This window comes from Helianthus annuus, chromosome 4 (assembly GCF_002127325.2).
Source record: "Helianthus annuus cultivar XRQ/B chromosome 4, HanXRQr2.0-SUNRISE, whole genome shotgun sequence".
Classification (NCBI taxonomy): Eukaryota; Viridiplantae; Streptophyta; class Magnoliopsida; order Asterales; family Asteraceae; genus Helianthus; species Helianthus annuus.
The window spans coordinates 203,330,484-203,352,576 of record NC_035436.2 but is presented as its reverse complement, the minus strand read 5'-3'; the positions used below and the strand labels follow the sequence as shown (position 1 = coordinate 203,352,576).

General features: G+C 37.2%; 3 protein-coding genes across 3 annotated transcripts; 2 read left to right on the top strand and 1 right to left on the bottom strand.

The window, feature by feature from the left end:
- The first annotated feature begins 734 nt into the window (after nucleotides 1-734).
- Nucleotides 735-8,077, top strand: LOC110938050 (protein STRICTOSIDINE SYNTHASE-LIKE 4). The gene is made up of 6 exons (XM_022180521.2): nucleotides 735-1,013; nucleotides 1,107-1,322; nucleotides 1,708-2,015; nucleotides 2,764-2,896; nucleotides 2,978-3,273; nucleotides 7,844-8,077. Exons 1-5 carry the CDS (start codon nucleotides 861-863, stop codon nucleotides 3,251-3,253), a joined length of 1,086 nt encoding a protein of 361 aa, XP_022036213.1. The 5' UTR covers nucleotides 735-860; the 3' UTR covers nucleotides 3,254-3,273; nucleotides 7,844-8,077.
- A 3,379-nt stretch (nucleotides 8,078-11,456) lies between these two features.
- On the top strand, nucleotides 11,457-13,509 carry LOC110938047 (protein STRICTOSIDINE SYNTHASE-LIKE 5; the record flags this gene model as incomplete). The annotated part of the gene is made up of 4 exons (XM_022180518.2): nucleotides 11,457-11,678; nucleotides 11,755-12,062; nucleotides 12,752-12,884; nucleotides 12,969-13,509. Coding segments are annotated over 4 exons (939 nt in total), but the record flags the coding sequence as incomplete, so codon positions are not given.
- Nucleotides 13,510-14,012: 503 nt separating this feature from the next.
- Nucleotides 14,013-22,093, bottom strand: LOC110938049 (ATP-dependent DNA helicase Q-like 3). The gene is made up of 20 exons (XM_022180519.1): nucleotides 22,002-22,093; nucleotides 21,672-21,827; nucleotides 21,487-21,594; nucleotides 21,351-21,358; nucleotides 21,166-21,249; nucleotides 20,024-20,164; nucleotides 19,894-19,928; nucleotides 19,722-19,805; nucleotides 18,919-19,007; nucleotides 18,135-18,287; nucleotides 17,969-18,065; nucleotides 17,177-17,180; nucleotides 16,929-17,078; nucleotides 16,755-16,847; nucleotides 16,605-16,670; nucleotides 16,001-16,134; nucleotides 15,438-15,532; nucleotides 15,229-15,356; nucleotides 15,037-15,143; nucleotides 14,013-14,515 (listed from the first exon to the last, which is right to left on the bottom strand). The coding sequence occupies exons 2-20, from the start codon at nucleotides 21,820-21,822 to the stop codon at nucleotides 14,092-14,094; spliced, it is 2,151 nt and encodes a 716-aa protein (XP_022036211.1). The 5' UTR covers nucleotides 21,823-21,827; nucleotides 22,002-22,093; the 3' UTR covers nucleotides 14,013-14,091.

Here is a 22,093-nt window from a genome sequence, read left to right as displayed (position 1 = left end):
TAAAATCATCAAAATAACAAAGAAACTTACCCTTTATTGGATTCCGGTTGGATTTGGTGTCAGACGGCAGTGGATCACGGTGGTCGCCGGCTATTGTTGGGGTTGCCACTGTGATTTTGTGTTTGTTGGCAGAAGAGGACGCAAGAGAGAGAACGGGAGGAATTCTAAAGGGTTTTTGGGCTTATTTAATTATTATAGTTTGAATTTAGGTTGGGTTTGGTTAATGGGCTAGGAATTAGTGGGCTAGTTATATTTAATGAAATAGTGGGTAAAGGTATTGGGTATTTGGGTTAAGTTAGTTAGGTAGTATAAGTTATATAATTTAGGTATTATTTTAAAAAAATAGAGTTTACTAAAAAAATTCAAAATATAAATTGATAACATTTTTTACCTAAGGGACGCGTACGAAAAAATTCAAGGGGTGTTAGTGATTTGGCTGGAAATGACAATAAAACGAAAACCTCAAGAACCCAAATGCAAAAAAAGAAGTCATATTTGATGGAACAAGCAAATATGACCAAACCTCCGTGTCGATTTGGCATTTTACTCTATAGTAAATAAATAAATACTCAACCATCCATCACTAATTTGTTGATCACCTTGAATAAGTTCCTAAAGTTTTTGTACTCACTTTCATTATCCCATGACAAGTTATTTGGGCCACCCAAATTCAAAGCCCAACCTTGACCCGTAATCTTGACAAAACTTTTCGTTGCTATAACACTGACGCGCATGCACTACATCTTGGAAGTTTTCAAGAATGGTCCACTCACGAAAAATGATGCTTCAATCTCTTTAAGGAGAAATAAATCACTAGAAAACCTTCATTATCTTTAGAAAAATACTACCCAAATTAAATTATGGAATTTGGTGTTATCACAGCAAGCTTTGTTCTTGTTTCTGCACTTGCAGTTACACTTCAAGTCTTCTTCTTCTCCCCAATATCTCCAGACATACTTGAATTACCTCCCGAACATTCTACACGCCTTTTCGCCCCGAACAATCACTTACAGGTGAACTGTCGGATCAAAACTTATCGTGTGTTTTCTTCGTGTTACAGTTTTTTTTTTTTTTTTTTTTTGAAGTGTCTTGTTGAATATTTATAGGGAGTAGTTAAGTTAGGGGAAGGAATACTGAACCAACCCGAAGGTCTGTGTGTGGACCAAAAGGGGATGCTGTATACTGCTACCCGAGACGGATGGATCAAAAGATTGCATACCAACGGGACGTGTGAAAACTGGAAGAAGATACATAACAAAGATACTTTACTTGGTTTGACGGTCACAAGAGCGGGTGATCTTGTCGTGTGTGACACCGACGAGGTAAATCATTATTTTGTATTGAGTTAATTACTGTTTTCGTCCCTATGGTTTGTCAAAATTCACTATTTCAGTCCATTAGTTTAAAAATTGCGATTTCAGTCCCTGTGGTTTCACTTTCGTAATCATTTCAGTCCACCTCGTAACCATTTCAGTCCTCGTACTAACAGAATAAATGGATTGAAATGGTTACGAAAGTGAAACCACATGGACTGAAATGGTTACGAAAATGAAACCACAGGGACTGAAATCACAATTTTTAAATTAATGGACTGAAATAGTGATTTTTGACAAACCACAGGGACGAAAACAGTAATCAACTCTTTTGTATTACTATTAAGTTTTTTTATCCCACAAAAAAAAAAAAAAAAATTTTGTGATGATGCAGGGTTTGATCAAGGTTAGTGAAGATGGTGTAGTGACCGCTTTAGCGACTCATGTGAACGGTGAAAATATATGGTTTGCGGATGATGTTGTCGAAGCGGGTGATGGGAGCTTATACTTTAGTGTTGCAAGCACTAAATTTGGGTTGCATAATTGGCACCTTGATGTGCTGGAAGCTAAACCACATGGGCAGCTTCTAAAATACGACCCGGTTACAATGGGAACGTCGTTGGTGCTTGATGGGCTCGGGTTTGCTAATGGGGTAGCCGTGTCCTCGGACCAAGAGTTTTTGGTGGTATGTGAATCATGGAAGTAAGTAAAAGTTCAAAATAAATTTACAAAATATCATCATCATACTCGGTATATCCCACCAACAGCAAAGCTAAGGTAGTGTCTGAGGAGGGTAAGATGTAGACAGCCTTACCTCTATACCCCGTAGGAATAGAGAGGCTGCTTCCAGTGAGACCCCCAGCTCGATAGTAGTTTTGATCAAGCCTTGAACATAAGGCACATAACACTCAGCAATCGGGACAAAGACTGATTACTGCATGTACCCTTTTGTCTTTCAGCTATCAACGCAACCACATGATGCATGATTAACCGTCCTCAGCTTTTAACGTTATTTTCACAAATTTACAAAATATGCATATATGAAATATGAATATATAGGGTAGGGATAGTGTACATTAATCCAGAAGTGTGAGAAGTGTATTATAACACTATATATAACACTATATAACACCATATAAACACCGTATAGCACTATGTAACACCATATAACACTATGTAACACTATATAACATTATATAACAAATATAACACTATACATCTATCATAGGCATGCTATCAGACAAAATATAGTGTTATATTTGTTATATAATGTTATATAGTGTTACATAGTGTTATATGGTGTTACATAGTGTTATACGGTGTTTATATGGTGTTATATAGTGTTATATATAGTGTTATAATATATTTCTCACACTTCTCATACTTCTGGATTAATGTACAGGATCCTCTGCCTGAATATATAAACATTTTGGACTTGCTTGTGTATTAGATTTAGGTGCCTAAAGTACTGGTTAAAGGAGGAAATGCGAGGAAAAGTTGACGTTTTTATCGACAATCTTCCTGGTTGTCCTGACAATATTAACCTTGCTCCAGATGGGTCATTTTGGATAGCTATACTTCAGGTAACTAGATAGCATGTATCTTTATTATAACAACAGGAACTATGATTTGAAGCTAATAAAAGAAGAGTTTACATGATGCAGCTGACCTCAAGCAGGATGAAATTCGTGCATTCTTCGAAAGCGATTAAACACGTTTTGGCAACGTTTCCAAAGCTGTATGAACGAGTTAGAGCAGTTGACAGAAGCGCGATGGCAATCAATGTGGGGAGTGACGGAAAGATTATCAAGCGATTAGATGATCCTACTGGAGAAGTGATGGCATTTGTTACTTCGGTCTTGGAGTTCGATGGAAAGCTTTACTTTGGAAGTTTAAAAAATAATTTCGTAGGCGTGTTACCGATAAAAACTTCCGCCTGAAGAAGTATGGTTTTAACTGTATTGAGTGTTGGAAATCCGATTTAGGGTTTTGCAGAACGTAAGATATTGATCATAAAAATGAATTGATAATCTGATTCTGTTGTAATACATACGTATATATACATACATGATATGGCAGTAACCGCCATATATACATAAAAACTTAGGATAGTAACCTAATTATAATAATAATAATAATAATATGATCTAACTTATAGATATTCGTCTAACACCCTCCCGTAAGTTTGATCATGTCAGATTCATGTGTAGCAGTTTCCTCAATCGAGCAAAATCTTTTGACTGTAAAGCCTTTGTCATGATATCTGCAATTTGATCTTTAGTTGCACAGAATACAACCTCTACTTCTCTTTTCTTGATGAGATCTCTGATAAAGTGATATTTGACTCTTATGTGCTTGCTCTTCCCATGGTATACGGGATCTTTAGCTAGACAAATGGTTGATTTATTATCACAGAATATTGGAATTGAGTAATCTTCTTTTCCTTGTAGGTCATCCAGTATACCTTTGAGCCATAATGCTTGACATCCAGTTAGTGATAGTGCCATATATTCAGCTTCTGTGGAAGATAATGCTACCACCTTCTGTTTCTTTGATTGCCAAGATATAGGACCAGACCCCAAATGAAATATATATCCCGAGGTACTTTTGCTGTCATCTACATTCCCTGCATAATCACTGTCACTGTATCCCACTAGATATTTCTTCTTTCCTTTTGAATAGGTAATTCCTTGCTCCTGAGTCCCTTTGATGTATTTTAATATTCGTTTTGCAGCTTCCCAGTGACTTTTCTTTGGACATTCCATGAACCTACTTAACTTGCTTACTGCAAACATAATATCTGGCCTTGTGTTAGTGAGATACATTAAACTTCCGACTAAACTGCGGTATATTCCCTCATCAACAAACTCTTCTGGATCATCCTTAGATAATTTCAATCCGTATTCCATTGGAGTTGATACTGTGTTGCATTGCGTCATCCTGTATTTCTCCAGTAAATTTCTCATGTATTTCTTTTGTGAGAGTGTAATTTTATCATCATCATACGTTACTTCCATGCCAAGGAAGTAATGCAATCGACCCATATCCGTCATCTCAAATTCCCTTTTCATCGAAGCCTTAAATTCTGAAATTAGTCTTATTGAGCTACTTGCTATGATTAAATCGTCCACATACAAGCATATTATGATCTTTCCCTCATTGGTGTCCTTGATATATAGTGTGTGTTCATAAGTGCATTTCTTAAATCCGTTTTGAATAAAGTAAGCATCTATTCGACTGTACCATGCCCTAGGTGCTTGCTTTAGACCATATAAAGCTCGTTTGAGATGACATACCTTCTTTTCTTCTCCTTTTTTTAATATACCCTTGAGGTTGTTCTATGTAGACCTGTTCTTCTAATTTCCCGTTTAGAAACGCGGTTTTTACATCCATTTGATGAAGATGCCATTCGTTTTGAGCCGCGAGAGCCAGCACTAGTCTAACAGTTTCGAACCTTATTACCGGAGCAAACACTTCTTGATAATCAATTCCGTACTTCTGGTTATACCCTTTAACTACCAGTCTGGCCTTGTATTTATCTACATTTCCTTTTTCATCATATTTTGTCTTATAAATCCACTTAACACCAATTGGTTTTTGATGCTTTGGAGGATCTACAAGTTCCCATGTCTGATTTTTGTGAATAGACTCTATTTCTTTGTCCATGGCTTCCCTCCACCTTGAGTCTTTCTTGGCTTCTTCATATGATGTTGGGTCAGTACTTGTATATAGAACAAAATTCACGACTTGGCTTTCATTATACTTTTGTAAGACTTCTGATTCTGTCAGTGCTCTTGTATTTTGATAAATGTTATTGAGACTCTTTGTACGTATGACATCATTTTCAGAATCCGAAGATGATGTCCCATTATCCTCTTGTTGTATGCGTTCGGCTGTTGAAATGTTCTCTTGATGCTGATTTTGATGAGTTCCCTGACTCAATTCTCCTTCTTCTTGTGAAGTTGAAACATTTTCCTGAGATTGTTCAGCGGAAGTTATTCTCACTGGTGTCTTGTCAGATTCATCGTCATCCTGAGATTCATTCTCATCTGTATCTGTTATAATCAGTGGAGCATCGGCCGCTCCTGAGTTCATGACCCATCTTTTATTCTCATCAAAGATTACATCTCGACTGATGGTGATTTTATTTGTTTCTGGATTGAATAATTTGTAACCCTTGCTATGTTCACTGTAGCCAAGAAACACTGCCTTTTCTGTTTTTCTATTCAACTTATCTCTATGTTGTTTGGGGATATGAACATAAGCTAAACAGCCAAACACCTTGAGATGCTCTACATTGGGTTTGCTACCGTTCCATGCCTCATAAGGAGTAATATTTGGTCTTGTCTTAGTAACCGTTCGATTTAGTATATATGTAGCACATGCTATTGCTTCTGCCCAGTAACGGTTTGGTAAATGTTTAGCAATCATCATGCTCCTACTCAATTCCATTAAAGTTCTGTTTTTTCTCTCTGCTACCCCATTCTGTTGGGGAGTATAACTATTAGTCAGTTGATGACGTATTCCGTGCAGCTTTAGATAATCTTGAAACGCTTTACTGCAATACTCTCCTCCTCTATCAGTTCTCAGCGTTTTAATTGAATGATCGGATTGTTTTTCATTCAAGGCCTTGAATGTTTTGAAGTAGTTCAAAGCTTCTGACTTATACTTGAGAAAAAATACCCAAGTTTTTCTTGAAAAATCGTCTATAAAAGTAATAAAGTACTTACAACCTCCTATTGATTCTGTCCTCATAGGTCCGCATATATCTGAATGAACTAGTTGTAAGGGTTTTTCGGCTTGCCATGTGATTTTCTTTGTGAATGCTTTTCTTGACTGTTTTCCCGAGATACACCCTTCACAAATGCTTTCAGTTTTCATTATCTTTGGTAATCCGAGCACCAGTTCTTTATTTCCCATACTTACTAGTGTATCCATATTTATATGCCCATATCTTTTATGCCATAGAGATGAAACATCATTTGTAGACATGGTTAAAGCCAGGTTCAAATCACTGTTCAGCCGAAGAGGAAACATTTTATTACTAGTCATAGCAATTTCTCCGACTGTTTCCTTTCTTGCATCCTTGATAATACACCGATCTTCTTGAAACAGCACTATGTAACCTTTCTGTACGAGTTGTCCCACGCTAAGTAAGTTATGTTTCAGCCCTTTCACATAAAATACATTGGGTATTTTACGAGTTCGATCCTTGATTTTCAGGGATATCATTCCACAGCCTAGTACCTCTAATCGTTTATCATCTCCTGTCCTTACTTCCTTTTTTATGGATTCATCAAGGTTAATGAATAAATTCTTGTTTCCCGTCATGTGATTACTACATCCGCTATCTAGATACCAACAGTCGTCATTGACTGTCTCTTCCATATTAAAAATCATAAACATGGTATCCTCTTGTTCATCGACTTCTTCGTCCTTATGAATTAACATGTTGTCAGCCTTATCACTGTCATCCTTCCTTTGACAGAATTTTGCCGTATGGCCTAATCGCTGACAGTTATAACATCTAATCATACTCATGTTTCGGCCCCTATATTTTCCTCGACCTTTTCCTCCTACTTCGTTCCTTGATTGTTTAAACCTGTCTTGATTCGGATTCTGCATCTGAAATGCATGTTCTGTTGGGTTGTCCTCATATCTTTTTAATCTCAGTTCATGAGATTGAAGAATTCCCATTAATTCTTCGGTTGAGACATTCTCCAGATCCTTCGTTTCTTCCACAGTGATCACCACTGACTCGAAATTTCGAGTCAAACTACGTAATAGTTTTTCTACGATTCGTTGTTCACTGATTTTCTCTTCATTCATTCGTAATTGATTAACAATAAAAATTGTTCTATTGAAATATTCTTCAACAGATTCTCCGTCTTTCATTTTAAGAGCATCAAATTCACAACGAAGGGTTTGGAGTTTGATTGTTTTTACCCGGTTTTCTCCTCGGTAAGATTTGTGTAAGATGTTCCATGCTTCTTTTGACGATTTGGCTAGTGCAATCCTTTCGAATATTGTGTCATTTACCGATTGAAAGAGAATATGCAGGGCCCGTTTGTCCTTCTTCACTGCATCTTTATGCGCTATTGTTGCCTCTTCGGTTGGATTTGTTCCCAGTTCTTGTATTCCGTCATCAACAACACTCCATAATTCTTGTGATTCAAACAGGACTTTGATCTGAATATGCCAGTGATAATAATTTTGTCCGGTGAGTTTGGGAATCTGAGTTTGAATTCCTTGCGTTTGATTCATGCTGTTTGATCGTGATGAGTGACGATGTGAATTTTGGATCGGTGTGGCTCTGATACCACTATGTTGGAAATCCGATTTAGGGTTTTGCAGAACGTAAGATATTGTTCATAAAAATGAATTGATAATCTGATTCTGTTGTAATACATACGTATATATACATACATGATATGGCAGTAACCGCCATATATACATAAAAACTTAGGATAGTAACCTAATTATAACAATAATAATAATAATATGATCTAACTTATAGATATTCGTCTAACATTGAGTAGTACTAATATGGCAGACAGATGTAGTGAGGATCTTGCATACCAAAGATTGTAAACCATTGAAGTATGCTTCTTTGATCCGGTTACTTATTAAAACTATATATGTTGACGTCACCAGGGGCGATGCTTTGAAGGGGCGGGGGGCGCCCGACCCCCCGAACTTTTCGCCCAGTAGTGTTATATATGTAGTTTTCGTATATACATTTTTGGATATATACGTTTTCGACCCCCCCCCCCCGGGTCGAAAACGTCAAGCTTCGCCACTGGACGTGACGGTGTTGTTGGACGAGATATGAACTTTTTATCCGAATGAGAGGAACGAATTTCATATCGACTACATATGCCTCTCATGTCTCATGTCATACCCTACGGGGGCCTATAATGACCTGTCGCCGCTATTGACCTTTAACGTCGCCGCTATTGCCTTTAATTAACCCCAACCATTGGATCAGGATAAGGAATGAATGGCTAGGGTTTGTTGGGGGACACCGCGTCCGGATCGAACCAATAGCGGCGATATACTGTCTGTCGATAATATAATTGTTGTGATAATATGTAACACGTTAAATTAAATGTCCGTTATTTCTTTAAGAATATACAAAATAACATTTACCCATAAATTTCACTTTCATACTACCAAATTATTTTCTAACAATATCATACACACAAAATCAAAAGGCCCACTATGCACCCTTAATTGACCCGTAATCTTGATATTGTTGCTATTGGATTGACTTGGATGCAGATATTTGGAAGTTTACAATAATGATTCAGTAAGACAAAGTAAGGTAACATGTCAAAAAAGATTCGGGAAAAAATATCATCATACTCAGTAAATTTCACCAATAGCAAAACTAAGTTAGGGTCTGAGGATGGTAAGATGTAGACAGCCTTACCTCTACCCGTAGGAATAGAGAGACTACTTCCAGTGAGACCCCAACTCGATAGTAGTTTTGCATCAAGGCTTGGACATATGACACATAACATTAACACTCAGCAATTATTGAGACAAAAGCCGATAATTGCATGTACCCCCTTGTCTTTCGGCTATCAACGCCACCACATGATGCATGATTAGCTGTCTCCCGCTTTTTCACGAAATTAGTAAAATAACGTTAAAATTAGTGCACTTTCACTTTTGCCCCTGAAGGCCCACACATATATGCATTATATGCGCATACCGCAAGCGAGGTGTTGTTCGAGACAAAACATGATATCACAAAAAATGTTTAATTTGGTTTGAGCTAAAACGGTTTTTTTTTTTTTTTTTTTTTTTTTTTTTTTTTTTTTTTTTGACAAAATGGACACAGATTGAAACATTCTAGAGGGAAAAAAGTATCAAAAATAGATTCACCTACAAGGATTGGGTTCAAATATAATCTCCTAAAACTAAGAAGTCGTAGGAAAGGTATCAAATGGACTCCTATTGAACTCATTCTGGCAGCATTGAAACTGTCTCGTTGAACTCTACGATCTTAGATTTTAGGTTTTCGCTTTTGGATTTTTAGCTTGTAGATTTTTGAATTTTTGTTTCGTATCATTGTGTCATTTTTCCTCGGCATTGTGTTATATTTTGCTCAACATTATCTATTATCTAAGATAACTCAACCGACCCCCACCTACTATATTTGTTTTTATGAATATATCATGAAATAGGAATTGTTTCCGTCTGATTACCTAAAAAAACAAATTAATAAAAAAAAATTAAAAGAAAAGAGACAGAACTGTTTTGCGTGATTGCCTAAAAACAAATAAATAAAAGAAAAACAGTTAAATGCCATTTTAGTCTCTATGATTTGGGTCATTTTGTCGGTTTAGTTCAAATGTTTCAATTTTCGTCTGTGAGTCCAAAAAGGTTTCACCGTTGTCATTTTAGTCCACTTGTCATTTTAGTCCACTGTGTCAGGGATGAGCAATTGGTATAAAATATCGTCCTGATCCCGAAATCCCGATCCTGAATTTTTTCGGTACCGGAAACGGTATCCACTTTTTGGCATTTTCGGTATCGGTAAAATACCGAATTTTACCCTCAAAATACCGATACCGTACCAACATATTTCGGTATCGGTATCGGTACCAAGTTTACACAAAATTCGGGATCGGTATTTTTCGGGATCGGGACGGTATCGGTATTTGCTCATCTATACACTGGGTTAACTTCATCCATTTTTTTCTTTTAACGAGAACGGCAATTCGGTCATTTTATATGGCCGCATTGTCCTTCTAGCTAACAGAATTACATATAAAATGACCGAATTGCCCTTCTCGTTAACAGAAAAAATGGATGAAGTTAACCCAGTGAACTAAAATGTCAACTGTGAAACCTTTTCGGACTCACAGGCGAAAAATGAAACCTTTGGACTAAACTGGCGAAATGGCCAAACCAGAAGGACTAAAATGGCATTTTACACTAAAAAAATAAAAGAAAAGAGACAGCTAACTGTTATGCAGGTGTGTTTGGGATTGTTTTCACATCTATAAGGTTCAGTATATAGGATAGTCATAGAATACATCACCAGAAAGCTTGTATGTTACTGTGTGTGTTTTTAACAGTGTGTTCTAGGGCTGTAAACGAGCCGAGTCGAACCGAGCTCGACACGGCTCGAACTCAATTCGAGCTGGCTCGGCTCGAGCTCGAATTTCAAATCGAGCTGAGATTTGAGGCTCAAGCTCGACTCGGTTAAAATTCGAGCTAGCTCGGCTCGGCTCGATCTAGCTTGAATTAACAAAAAACCGCAAAATTTACTACTTAAAAAACCCTAAAAATGAATATTTTCATAGACTAAGGGCCATAATTGCAATTATATTTAACCAAATGGCTAAATATGCAAGTATAAATACTTAAATCTCTTTGTACATTTTCCTTATCTTCTTTTATAGGAGAGATACTCCCTTAGTTTTTGTCTTTTGAGCAAGGTTGGAGAACTCGCTAGTCGCTAGTCGGCCGGTGAAGTGGGGACTAGCGACTACTCGGGATTACTCGGGATTAATCAGGAGTAATCGGATCGGGTTTTTTATATGTAATTTTCAGTTTTATGTATAAATATATACATTTTTATAGGTAAATATTTTAAGTAGCTAGGTTTTAAATCTTACTCAACTCATTTATTTAAGTATACACGATTAATTGTTGGAATTCAAATGATTTGGTCGGAAACTGACCGGAATTTAGAGGTTTTGGCCGGAATATACAGGTTTTTTGCTGGAATCGTCGACTTTTGGCTGACCTAGTCGGACCTAGTCGTGCCTAGTCGGACCTAGTCGGTTAATGGACCGATTTAAGAAAAATTACTCAGTAACTGGACGACTAGCGATTAATCGTCGACTAATCGTCGCCTAGTCGCGATTTTTACAACACTGCTTTTGAGCGATGTGGGGCAAAAATATGAAGGATGTAAACCTTATCGAGCTGGTTCACAAGCTCGCGAGCCGAGCCGAGCCAGGCCAAGCTCGAGCTCGACTCGCTTACAAACCGAGCCGAGCCGAGCTGGCTCGTTTACAACCGAGCCAATTTCGAGCCGAGCTCTTTTCGAACTTTTTTCGAGCGAATTTCGAGCAAGCTGCGAGCCACGAGTCTTTTGAACACCCCTAGTGTGTTCATTAATCTTTACAGGGAGTGATAAAGCTAGGGGAAGGGATACTGAACAAACCAGAAGGTCTTTGTGTGGACCGAAAGGGGGTGTTGTATACTGCTACCCGAGACGGGTGGGTCAAAAGATTGCATACCAACGGGACGTGTGAAAACTGGAAGAAGATACATGACAGAGATACTTTACTTGGTTTGACGGTCACAAAAGCTGGTGATCTGGTCGTTTGTGACGCCGAACAGGTGAATCTTTTATATTTCTTTCAAGTTCTTTCGGGCAGAAAATATGAGTAAAATGGAAACTTTTACGATTATGCAGGGTTTGATCAAGGTTAGTAAAGATGGTGCAGTGACGGCATTAGCAACTCATCTGAATGACGAATATATAAAGTTTGCAGATGATGTTGTTGAAGCAGGTGATGGGAGCTTATACTTTAGTGTTGCAAGCACTAAATTTCGGTTGCATGATGCGCACCTGGATATGCTTGAGGCTAAACCCCATGGGCAGCTTCTAAAATATGACCCAGTTACGATGGAAACATCATTGGTGCTTGACGGGCTTTGGTTCGCTAATGGGGTGGCCGTCTCTTCAGACCAAGAGTTTTTGGTGGTGTGTGAAACATGGAAGTAAGTAAATTTTGCAAAGAGTTAATTACCGTTTTGAGTTAATTACTGTTTTCGTCCTTGTGGTTTATCAAAAATCACTATTTCAGTCCATTAATTTAAAAATTGCGATTTCAGTCCCTGTGGTTTCACTTTCGTAACCATTTTAGTCCCTGTGGTTTCACTTTCGTAACCATTTCAATCCATTTATTCTGTTAGTACAGGGACTGAAATGGTTACGAGGTGGACTGAAATGGTTACGAAAGTGAAATCACAGGGATTGAAATCGCAATTTTTAAACTAATGGACTGAAATAGTGATTTTTGACAAACCACACGGATGAAAACAGTAATTAACTCTACTGTTTTTGTCCATGTGGTTTGTCAAAAATCACTATTTTAGTCCGTTAGTTTAAAAATTGCGGTTTCAGTCCCTGTGGTTTCACTTTCGTAACCATTCCAGTCCACCTCGTAACCGTTTCAGTTCCTGTACTTAACAGAATAATGGATTGAAATCGTTACGAAAGTGAAACCACAGGGACTGAAATGGTTACGAAAATGAAACCACGGGGACTGAAATCACAATTTTTAAACTAATGGACTGAAATAGTGATTTTTGACAAACCACAGGGACGAAAACAGTAATTAACTCTTCTGCAAAAGATGATCTACAAGATAAAAAGTGAATAACATCAGAACTTGCTTGTGTATCAGATTTAGGTGCCTAAAGTATTGGCTTAAGGAAGAAATTAGAGGAAAAGTCGATATTTTTATCGACAATCTTCCTGGTTCACCAGACAATATTAATCTTGCTCCTGATGGGTCGTTTTGGATAGCTATACTTCAGGTAACTAGATCACGCGTCTCGTTCATTTAACAACACAACAGTTTATACGATTTGAAGCTAACCGAAAGAGTTAACATGATGCAGCCGACCTCAAGCAGGATGAAATTTGTGCATTCTTCAAAGGCAATTAAACATCTTTTGGCAACATTTACAAAGCTATATAATCTAGTTAACGCAGTTGATAAAAGCGCGATGGCGCTAAATGTGGGGAGTGATGGAAAGATTATCAAGAGATTAGATGATCCTACCGGAGAAGTGATGGCGTTTGTCACTTCGGTCCTGGAGTTTAACGGAAAGCTTTACCTAGGAGGTTTAAAAAACGATTTCGTAGGCATGTTGCCAATACAAGTAGGGCTGTAAACGAACCGAACGTTCACCGAACAGTTCGTGAACCGTTCGGCGGGAAGTTCGTTTATGTTCGTTCGTTTAGTAAATGAACGAAAAAGAACAAGATATTTCGTTCGTTAAGTTAAACAAGTTAAACGAACGAACATGAACAAAGGTGCTGTTCGTTCGTTTATGTTCGTGAACGTTCGGTAATGTGTTTGTTTATGTTCGTGAGAGTTCGGTAATGAGTTCATTTATGTTTGCTCGTTAATGTTTAATTGTGTTCATTCGTTTAAAAGGTTTTTATATGTTGTATTTTGTTTTATTATTTCTAGTTTTTAAAATTTTGAAACCTTAGTTATCTCTCACAACATCCCTCGTTTCACTATTTCAATTTTAGTTTGTGTTAAAGCTTGACAGATTCTTGATTTTGTGTTTATCATGTTTCTGATAATCATGTCAACTGTGTTCGGATAATTCTGTTAAGTGTTTATTTATTTTTTCTAGATTCTTCGTAATGTTTTTGATGAAAATGTAGATTTTTAAAATGAATATTGTATTTATTTGGGTTCATAAACGTCGTTTGTGTTCATTTATGTTCATGAACATTTGTTAAGAGTTCAATTGCGTATGGTAAGTGTTCGTGAACATTTCACAAGCATGTTCGTTTCCTTAATGAACGAACACGAACAAGAAATCTCGTTCGGTACGCGTTCGTGAACAGTTCATGAACAAGCTTATTCCCTAACGAACGAACACGAACAAGGCCTTGTTCGTGTTTGTTCGGTTCATTTACAACCCTAAATATAAGCCATTACGATTAGCAAGATCAATATTATTTGCGAAAAACAAATGCAAAAAGATTATAAACAGTTTGGGACTACTGAAGTCTGCTTCTTTTATCTGGTTTCTTATCAACTCCATATGCTGACTGTTTGCTATCTTTGCTGCTCTTTTTGTTAACAAACTCAGAGAAAGACAGGATCGGTGGCAGCTTTATATCATTGTGAGTGATCTGTGACGAACATAACGAAACTTTTTCACGATCTTTTTCATTCATCGTGTTCGTTACCTCATCTGAAACAGACGGTGATCCTGAACTTAAAGGTTCCACTTCCGTTGCAGTTTTTAAAGTAGAATTCTGATTCGTGGTTGCAAGCCGAGATGTTAAGTCTGCAGCGTTGACTGTTGAAAGCCACCTCACAGTACTTGCCACTTGAGATAAATAAAATGATTTTCCAGTTTTCCCGTATTTTTTGAAGCACTCGTTTTCAAAGAATACGGAAGACACTTCAGGGTCTATGCTGTACATCAAGCGTAAAAAAAGTGGTTTAGAACACCAAAAAGAAAATAGAGAGTTAATAGCCAAAATGGTCCTTGAGGTTTGCTCACTTTAGTCCAAAATCCAAAATTTTTAAATCTGGGTCCCTGAGGTTTGCATTTTGTTGCCATTTTAGTCCAAATTTCAAAAACTCCCTTTTTTTACTGTTGCAACCAGCCTATTTTGTCCTTTTGTGCAGGGGTATTTTGGTCATTTTTATGAGTTATTATAACAAACTCAGATCAAGAACCCAGAATACCCCTGCGCAAAAGGACAATACCCCTGCGCAAAAGGACAAGTAGGCTGGTTGCAACAATCAAAAAAGGGGGGTTTTAAAATTTGGACTAAAATGGCAACAAAATGCAAACCTCAGAGACCCAGATTTAAAAATTTTGGATTTTGGACTAAAGTGGCAAAAGTGAGCAAACCTCAGGGACCATTTTGGCTATTAACTCGAAAATAAATTTGGCAGAAAACAGTAAAAAGAGTAGACGGAATGCGTACGGCAAGTTGTTGAGCCGTTGCTGTGTTTGCTTTAGCGAATTGAGTAACCTTTGTTTGCAAGACTCCCGTGTGGTTTCGTTTATAGCGTTTTTGTCGAGTTTATTGCTCTGAGAAAAGTCAAAGGTCAAACTAGACCCTGCTATTGAATACACACACACGCACACGATATCCCTCTTAGCGATTACAAATTACCTGTTTATCGTGATCGTTTTTCTGATAGTATTTTTCTTCCGCTCGTTGCAAAATATCCATCTTCTCACTAAATTTAGTTTTTGAAGGTAATGCTGACTGTGTAAGGTCTTCCACAACATCAATACCATCTGAAAGTTCAATTAGTCAACTTAAAAAAAACAAAGTGAAAATATAAGTTATCAACAAAACAATCAATAATACATGTTTACCGTCATCATCAGATATATCATCCTCAGACACGATTGCCTCGTCATCACGAGACCAATACTCTGAGAAATCCACGTCATCAACAGGTTTTGAGGAGCTGAGTTAAAAGAATTGTGCATCATTACATAACAATTATTCATAAAATGATATATAATATAGGTATAGCTTTCTAGTGTGAGGTTCATTTGGGAACACTAAAAAAGTGCGGAACAGTGGGGAACCGATTCAAACGAACTCCGATTGGACTCATTCCAGCGGCGTTGGAACCGGCTCGTCGAACCCTAACTAGGATGTATTAACCCTAAGCCCTAAATCATAACCCCTAAACCCTAAATATATTAGGGTTTGACTTTTAGGGTTTAGCTTTAGGGTTTAGGGTTTAGGGTTTAGCTTTAGGGTTTAGCTTTAGGTTTAGCCTTTAGGGTTTAGCTTTTAGGGTTTATCGTTTAGATTTTACGGTTTAGCTTAGGTCGGAGTTCGTTTGAGTCGGTTCCCCGCTGTTCCCCACTTTTTTAGTGTTCCCCAATGAACCTTCCCCTAGCTTTCTAAACAAAACAATTATTACCTGCTTATAAATATCCGTGACGATCCGATTCGATTACCAAGGGAACACATGGCTTTAAGCTCGTCCAAGTATTTCTCCACTATGTTTGGATTTTTGCATGCGTCACACGTTTTCTTACATAGTGATGTTGACACCTGCTTCGTGTAAGTGACATGTAAGAAAGCTATTATTATTAAATTTTAGAGTTAAATGCCATTTTAGTCCCTGTGGTTTGGGCCATTTTGCCAGTTTAGTCCAAAGGTTTCATTTTTAACCTGTGGGTCCAAAAAGGTTTCACATTTGCCATTTTAGTCCACTGGGTTAACTTCATCCGTTTTTTCTGTTAACAAGAAGGCCAATTCGGGCATTTTATATGGCTGAATTGCCCTTTTAGTTAACAGAATTACATACAAAATGACCAAATTGGCCTTCTCGTTAACAGAAAAAATGGATGAAGTTAACCCAGTGGACTAAAATGGCAACTGTGAAACCTTTTTGGACCCACATGTTAAAAATGAAACCTTTGGACTAAACTGGCAAAATGACCCAAACCACAGGGACTAAAATGGCATTTAACTCTAAATTTTAATATAAAAGAGACTGATACAAACTTAAATTTAGCTACCTGTTCGCCAAAACTGTCTAAAATCTTTTTCCTACGACAACCAGATGTTTCACAATACTCGACCATCTGCATTTATGAACCAAAAAAATCAGATTATATTTTTAAAAGAAAATTAATGAGGTAAATAATAGATAAGTTTTATAAGTTTACCAAATTAAAGTCAACTATTGACTTTTTTGGGGACCTGTCCTGTGAGCTTGAGGACTGCGACTTCTTGTTATCCGCATTATTCAATATAAATTGCTGCAAGTATCTTACTTATTAGCGACTAACGGTCAAAGGAATGAATAAAAAAAATTAAAAAGATGGTATCAATTATCAAACCATTTTCTTGCGATCATCTATTCCGTAGTATAAAACACTTCCAGAAGGTTGTTGATCACGACCAGCTCTACCCGATTCTTGATAAAACGATACCATTGATTTCGGAATATTGAAATGGCAAACAATTCTGACATCTTTCCGATCTATACCCTAATATTATCGTGCATGATTGGTTAGTCGATACATACACTTAATGAAAGTTTTGCAAAAAAAAAAAAAAAAGTTGGATTATTAGAAGAGTAGAATACCATCCTGAAGGTACACTAAGCTCATTAGATGCTCCAGGTGAGTGACAAGCATGAAGAAAGAAAAGGAATTACACATGAACAAAAATTCGTGTTTATTTGTATCTAGGGCTGTAAACGAACCGAACGTTTAGCGAACAGTTCGTGAACCGTTCGGCGGGAAGTTCGTTTATGTCTGTTCGTTTAATAAACGAACGAACATGAACAAGAAATTCCGTTCGATTAGTTAAATGAACGAACATGAACAAAGGTCTCGTTCGTTCGATTGTGTTCGTGAACGTGTTCATGAACATTCGTTTATTTGCGTTTGTTTATGTTCATACGTTTGTGTTTTAATTGAATATTTTTGTACTTTCATATATTTTGTCTATAATTTTTATATTATTAAACTTTTATTTATTTTATTACCCTAACAATTAAACTAGGAAACCCTCTTTCACCTCGTTTATGCACCATTTCCCTTTCATTTCTCATTATTTACATCAGCGAATACGTTCGACCTCCGTTCCACAATAAGGGATTCAAGTTCCAGTGCTACTCTCTGAGCCATCTCCCTTTATCCTTCGTCGCGTTTGCCAAATTTATTTGTGTTCGTGAATCGTTCGCGAACACGCTCATTCCCTTAACGAACGAACACGAACATAAAATCTCGTTCGATAAGTGTTCATGAACCGTTCGTGAACACATTTATTTCCTTAACGAACGAACACGAACAAGGCCTCGTTCGTGTTCGTTCGGTTCGTTTACAGCCCTATTTGTATCGTTTAATTATAATGGTAAAATTATTAACCATACCCAAACGCCACTGTAGCCACTACAACTTGCGTCTTGGCAGAAATCCAATCATCCAAAACAGAGGTCCGTAATTTATTGTTTAACCCTGCATGATATGCTGAAAACAAAAAAAAATTGTGAGGAACACCTCAAGATTAAGTTAAAGAGAGACCGAAAAAAAAAGTACCAGCACAAGAAATGCCGTTTTTTGATAAATGAGAAGCCAGATCATCACAAGTTGTACGTTCAAGGCAGTAAACGATTCCGCATACATCTCCACAAGATTTTATTAGATCAGTCAGATCAACATATGGGTCCGTTAGAAGATCCTTGAATCGAACTGTACAACATCATTAAAATATTAAGTCATTGACATAAATTATAGAGTAAACTGCCATTTTGGTCCCTGAGGTTTGGTCACTTTTGTCATTTTAGTCCAAAACTCAAACTTTTTAAATCTGGGTCCTCATGGTTTCACTTTTATTGCCATTTTGGTCCAAAAATGAAATCGGCTGATATTTGGCTAATAAAATCCTGTTATTTTGTCCTTTTCCTTAGGGGCAAAACGGTCAATATAATTTTATTATAACACATTATTAATTAAATTAATGAAATTAGCTGATATTTGGCCATTTTGCCCCTGAGGAAAAGGACAAAATAACATGATTTTATTAGACAAATATTAGCTGATTTCATTTTTGGACCAAAATTGCAATAAAAGTTAAACCATAGGGACCTAGATTTAAAAGGTTTGAGTTTTGGACTAAAGTGGCAAAAGTGAACAAACCTCAGGGACCAAAATGGTAGTTTACTCTAAATTATATTACATACAAACCCAAAAGAAAGTCAATTTTGCTTATTTAGAGTAGTGAATAGCAAAACAATATACGGAGAAGAACAACGGCCAATACAGAGTTAAGATCACAGTTATAACTTGTTAACGCGATCAACATTAAACTGATTGAACTAACCCTCGTAATATATATTTGGGCGATTAAATGATGATTTCAGGACTAGAGGGTTCTCCATGTTCAAAGACTCTATCACATCCACCTGAACCCTGCATATAGTAGTAGTACATGGTTTTTCTAAAAAAATACATACTGTCGAGAAACAAACAAACAAATAACTCATTGAAAACGTTGGGTATATAAATAAGTGTAGAGTAAATTGCCATTTTAGTCCCTGAGGTTTGACCAAAATTGCCACTTTAGTTCAAATAGTTTTTTTTCTTGCCATTTTAGTCCAAATAGTTTTGTTTTCTGCCATTTTAGTCCCCGAGTTTTGTCATTTTCATCCAACCCACTGCTTCCATTCAAAAAATTTAGTCAACTTAGGTGAATTTTGGTCAAACCACATTTTTCTTTCTTTTTTTGCAAGTGCGATGGTATGAGGATGGTGTTGTGTCGGTTTACAGTGAAGATGATGGCGGTGGTGTTGGCTGATGACGTGGGTGGCAGAAAAGTGGTCGGTGGTGGTGGAATGGTGGGTGGTGATGGTGGTGGTGTGGGTGGGTGGGTGGGTGGTGATCGTGCAGGCAGGTGGTGGCGATGATAGAAGGTTGTGATGGGGTGGGTGGTGGGTGGTGGGAGGTGGTGGTGGTGGTCGATGAAAATGACAAAAGTCAGGGATTAAAATGGCAGAAAACAAAACTATTTGGACTAAAATGGCAAGAAAAAAACTATTTGGACTAAAGTGGCAATTTTGGTCAAACCTCAGGGACTAAAATGACAATTTACTCATAAGTGTACATAGTAGGAGACATAAGACTCACTTGGGAACAGCCGTAGCTGTTAATGCTAACATTGGAACGTCTGGCAGACGTTTCCTCAATGAAGCTAATTTTCTGTAGCTAGGCCTGCATTAGTAATAGATTCAAATCAAGAACAGCAAAAACGAGCCCGTACAGGAAAAATAGAACACTGTATAAAAACTTGAAAAATCACCTAAAATCATGGCCCCATGTTGAGATGCAATGCGCCTAAAAAGTGAAAAAAAAGGAACAAATATAATCAGAACTCATCGATAAACCAATCGGATATGCATAGTCAATAATTAACCAATAGAAGTCCAAACCTCATCTATTGCAATCAAATTCAACAACCCTCGTGAATGAATCTTTGTCAACTTTGACATAAATCCCGTTGTTGCAATCAGTTCCGGTGTCACGTAGAGCAACCTCAACCCGGGATTTCCAGATTCTAGTTCTTCATGGATCTATAAAACGTCATCGCAAGTATTGTTGGACTTCGATAATAACACGCGGTTCACAACTTAGTATCTAAGTAGTTAATGCGGTAAAATATCGGACATCGGTCAAGGACCGATATTTAAGATATCGGTTATAACGGTGGGATATCATTAATTTTAATATCATGCTAAATTTATATATATAGCAATTTAACACTAACAATCTCGGTTTAAGCGCGCCTAGGCGCAAGGCGCACTAAGGCGCTGGTCTCAGCGCCTCAGGGTACCTGAGGCGCGCTTTTACCACAAAGCGCAAGAAAAGCACATTTTTTGGGTTTTTTGAGGTCTGAGGCGCGCGCCTTATGTATTTTGGGTGTTTTTATGTTGTTTTTATGCATGAAAATGTTGGACAATAGGTTTTTTGGTTTGTACATGTAGGTAAAATCATATATAAACCTTCGTTATAACTATATTTTGGATAAGGGATGCTAAAAACCTATGGGATATATATAAAAATTTATATGATCTTCTTGCGCCTCGGGTATGAAAAGCCCACCGCTTTTGAGCTTTGCACTTCGCGCCTCATTTTTAGACCTCGTCGCTTTTGTGCGTCTCTCGCTTTTTAAAACCAAGCTAACAATTCAGTATACTCGTCTACCATTAACAAATTAACCTTTTGCAACTTGCAAAACACTAACAACTGTATCAAGTAGGAACTGACTAAGACTTAAAACACTAACATCTAACACTGACAACTAACAATTAAGACTTAAAACGCTAATAGCAACAATAAGAATAAAGGTACTGATATCGGGAAAATCAGTGATATATTGGTCAAATATCGGTCCAACATCGGTTAATATCGCCGATATTATCGGTACCGATATTCTGACTGATATTTTGCACTGATATCTCGGCAGGGGCCCGATAACCGATATATCACTGATATACCGGTGATATATCAGGATATTAACTACATAGCTTAGTACTTATATACTAAAGCTAACAGTAGTAGCCAGCCACGGTACCTTATTCCTAACTTGTGCAGTCTGAGTCGATGAGAGATATTCAGCCGCAACCCCTTTCTCCTTCAACGCCATAACTTGATTTTCCTGGTGCAAATAACATGATAAATCACAGAAATTTAGCAACACTCACTATCGCGTAACAAAGATAATATAACCGAGCCGACCAAACAAACAAACAAACTCACCATTAAGGCTGTGATCATGAACAAACAATGCATTCAATTCAATCAAGTCAAACCCTGGCATCGAAACCAAATAAACGAAAAAACATTGTGTAGTCTAAACAAACATCCAAATGAAGACAAACAAATATTGTTTCACCTATCAAAGGAGACACGACAAGCACAATGCCTGGTTTTGCCAGTGCAGGAATTTGATAACAAATCGATTTTCCGCCACCCGTTGGCATCAAACAGAAACAGTCTCTTCCTGCATAAATAAATAAATAAATAAATAAATAAATATTGTTGGATATAAGAAGAAGCAATAATGTGAATATATGAAACCTGATAATACAGCTTCTATGGCTTCCAATTGCTTCCCTCGGTACTCCGAATGACCGAAATGCCATCTCAAGAGCTTTGTTAAAGCCTCTTTTCCAGAAACTTTTCTCTCTTTGCTAATGTTTTTCACAGGAAGTAGCGCCTTCTTCATCATTCACACTGTGGTAACAAACAGATATTGCATTTGTTAAGTTATAATTAGTTCTAAACGAATTCAAGGTTGATATATTTGAGAATAGGCGAATTGATTGTTGAATAAAAATGGTTAATGATAATCGGAAATTGTTGTGTTAATAGTGGTAACGTGTTTGTGTGTGCGAGATGGAGAGAGACCTTAAATCCGTTGCCGGATGATCGGAGTTGAGACTGCTTACTGGTTAGGGCTTTGATCATAAAATGAGGAATTCATTCATTTTGATTTTTTT

Excerpts from the sequence above, each read along its gene's own strand:
- LOC110938050 (XM_022180521.2), top strand. The coding sequence starts at position 861 with ATGGAATTTGGTGTTATCACAGCAAGCTTTGTTCTTGTTTCTGCACTT. Across the intron at positions 1,323-1,707 it reads TCGTGTGTGACACCGACGAG|GGTTTGATCAAGGTTAGTGA; the intron begins GTAAATCATTAT and ends GTGATGATGCAG. Across the intron at positions 2,016-2,763 it reads GTGGTATGTGAATCATGGAA|ATTTAGGTGCCTAAAGTACT; the intron begins GTAAGTAAAAGT and ends CTTGTGTATTAG.
- LOC110938049 (XM_022180519.1), bottom strand. The coding sequence starts at position 21,822 with ATGATGAAGAAGGCGCTACTTCCTGTGAAAAACATTAGCAAAGAGAGA. Across the intron at positions 20,165-21,165 it reads CTGCACAAGTTAGGAATAAG|ATCCATGAAGAACTAGAATC; the intron begins GTACCGTGGCTG and ends GACGTTTTATAG. Across the intron at positions 19,806-19,893 it reads ACATGGGGCCATGATTTTAG|GCCTAGCTACAGAAAATTAG; the intron begins GTGATTTTTCAA and ends TTACTAATGCAG.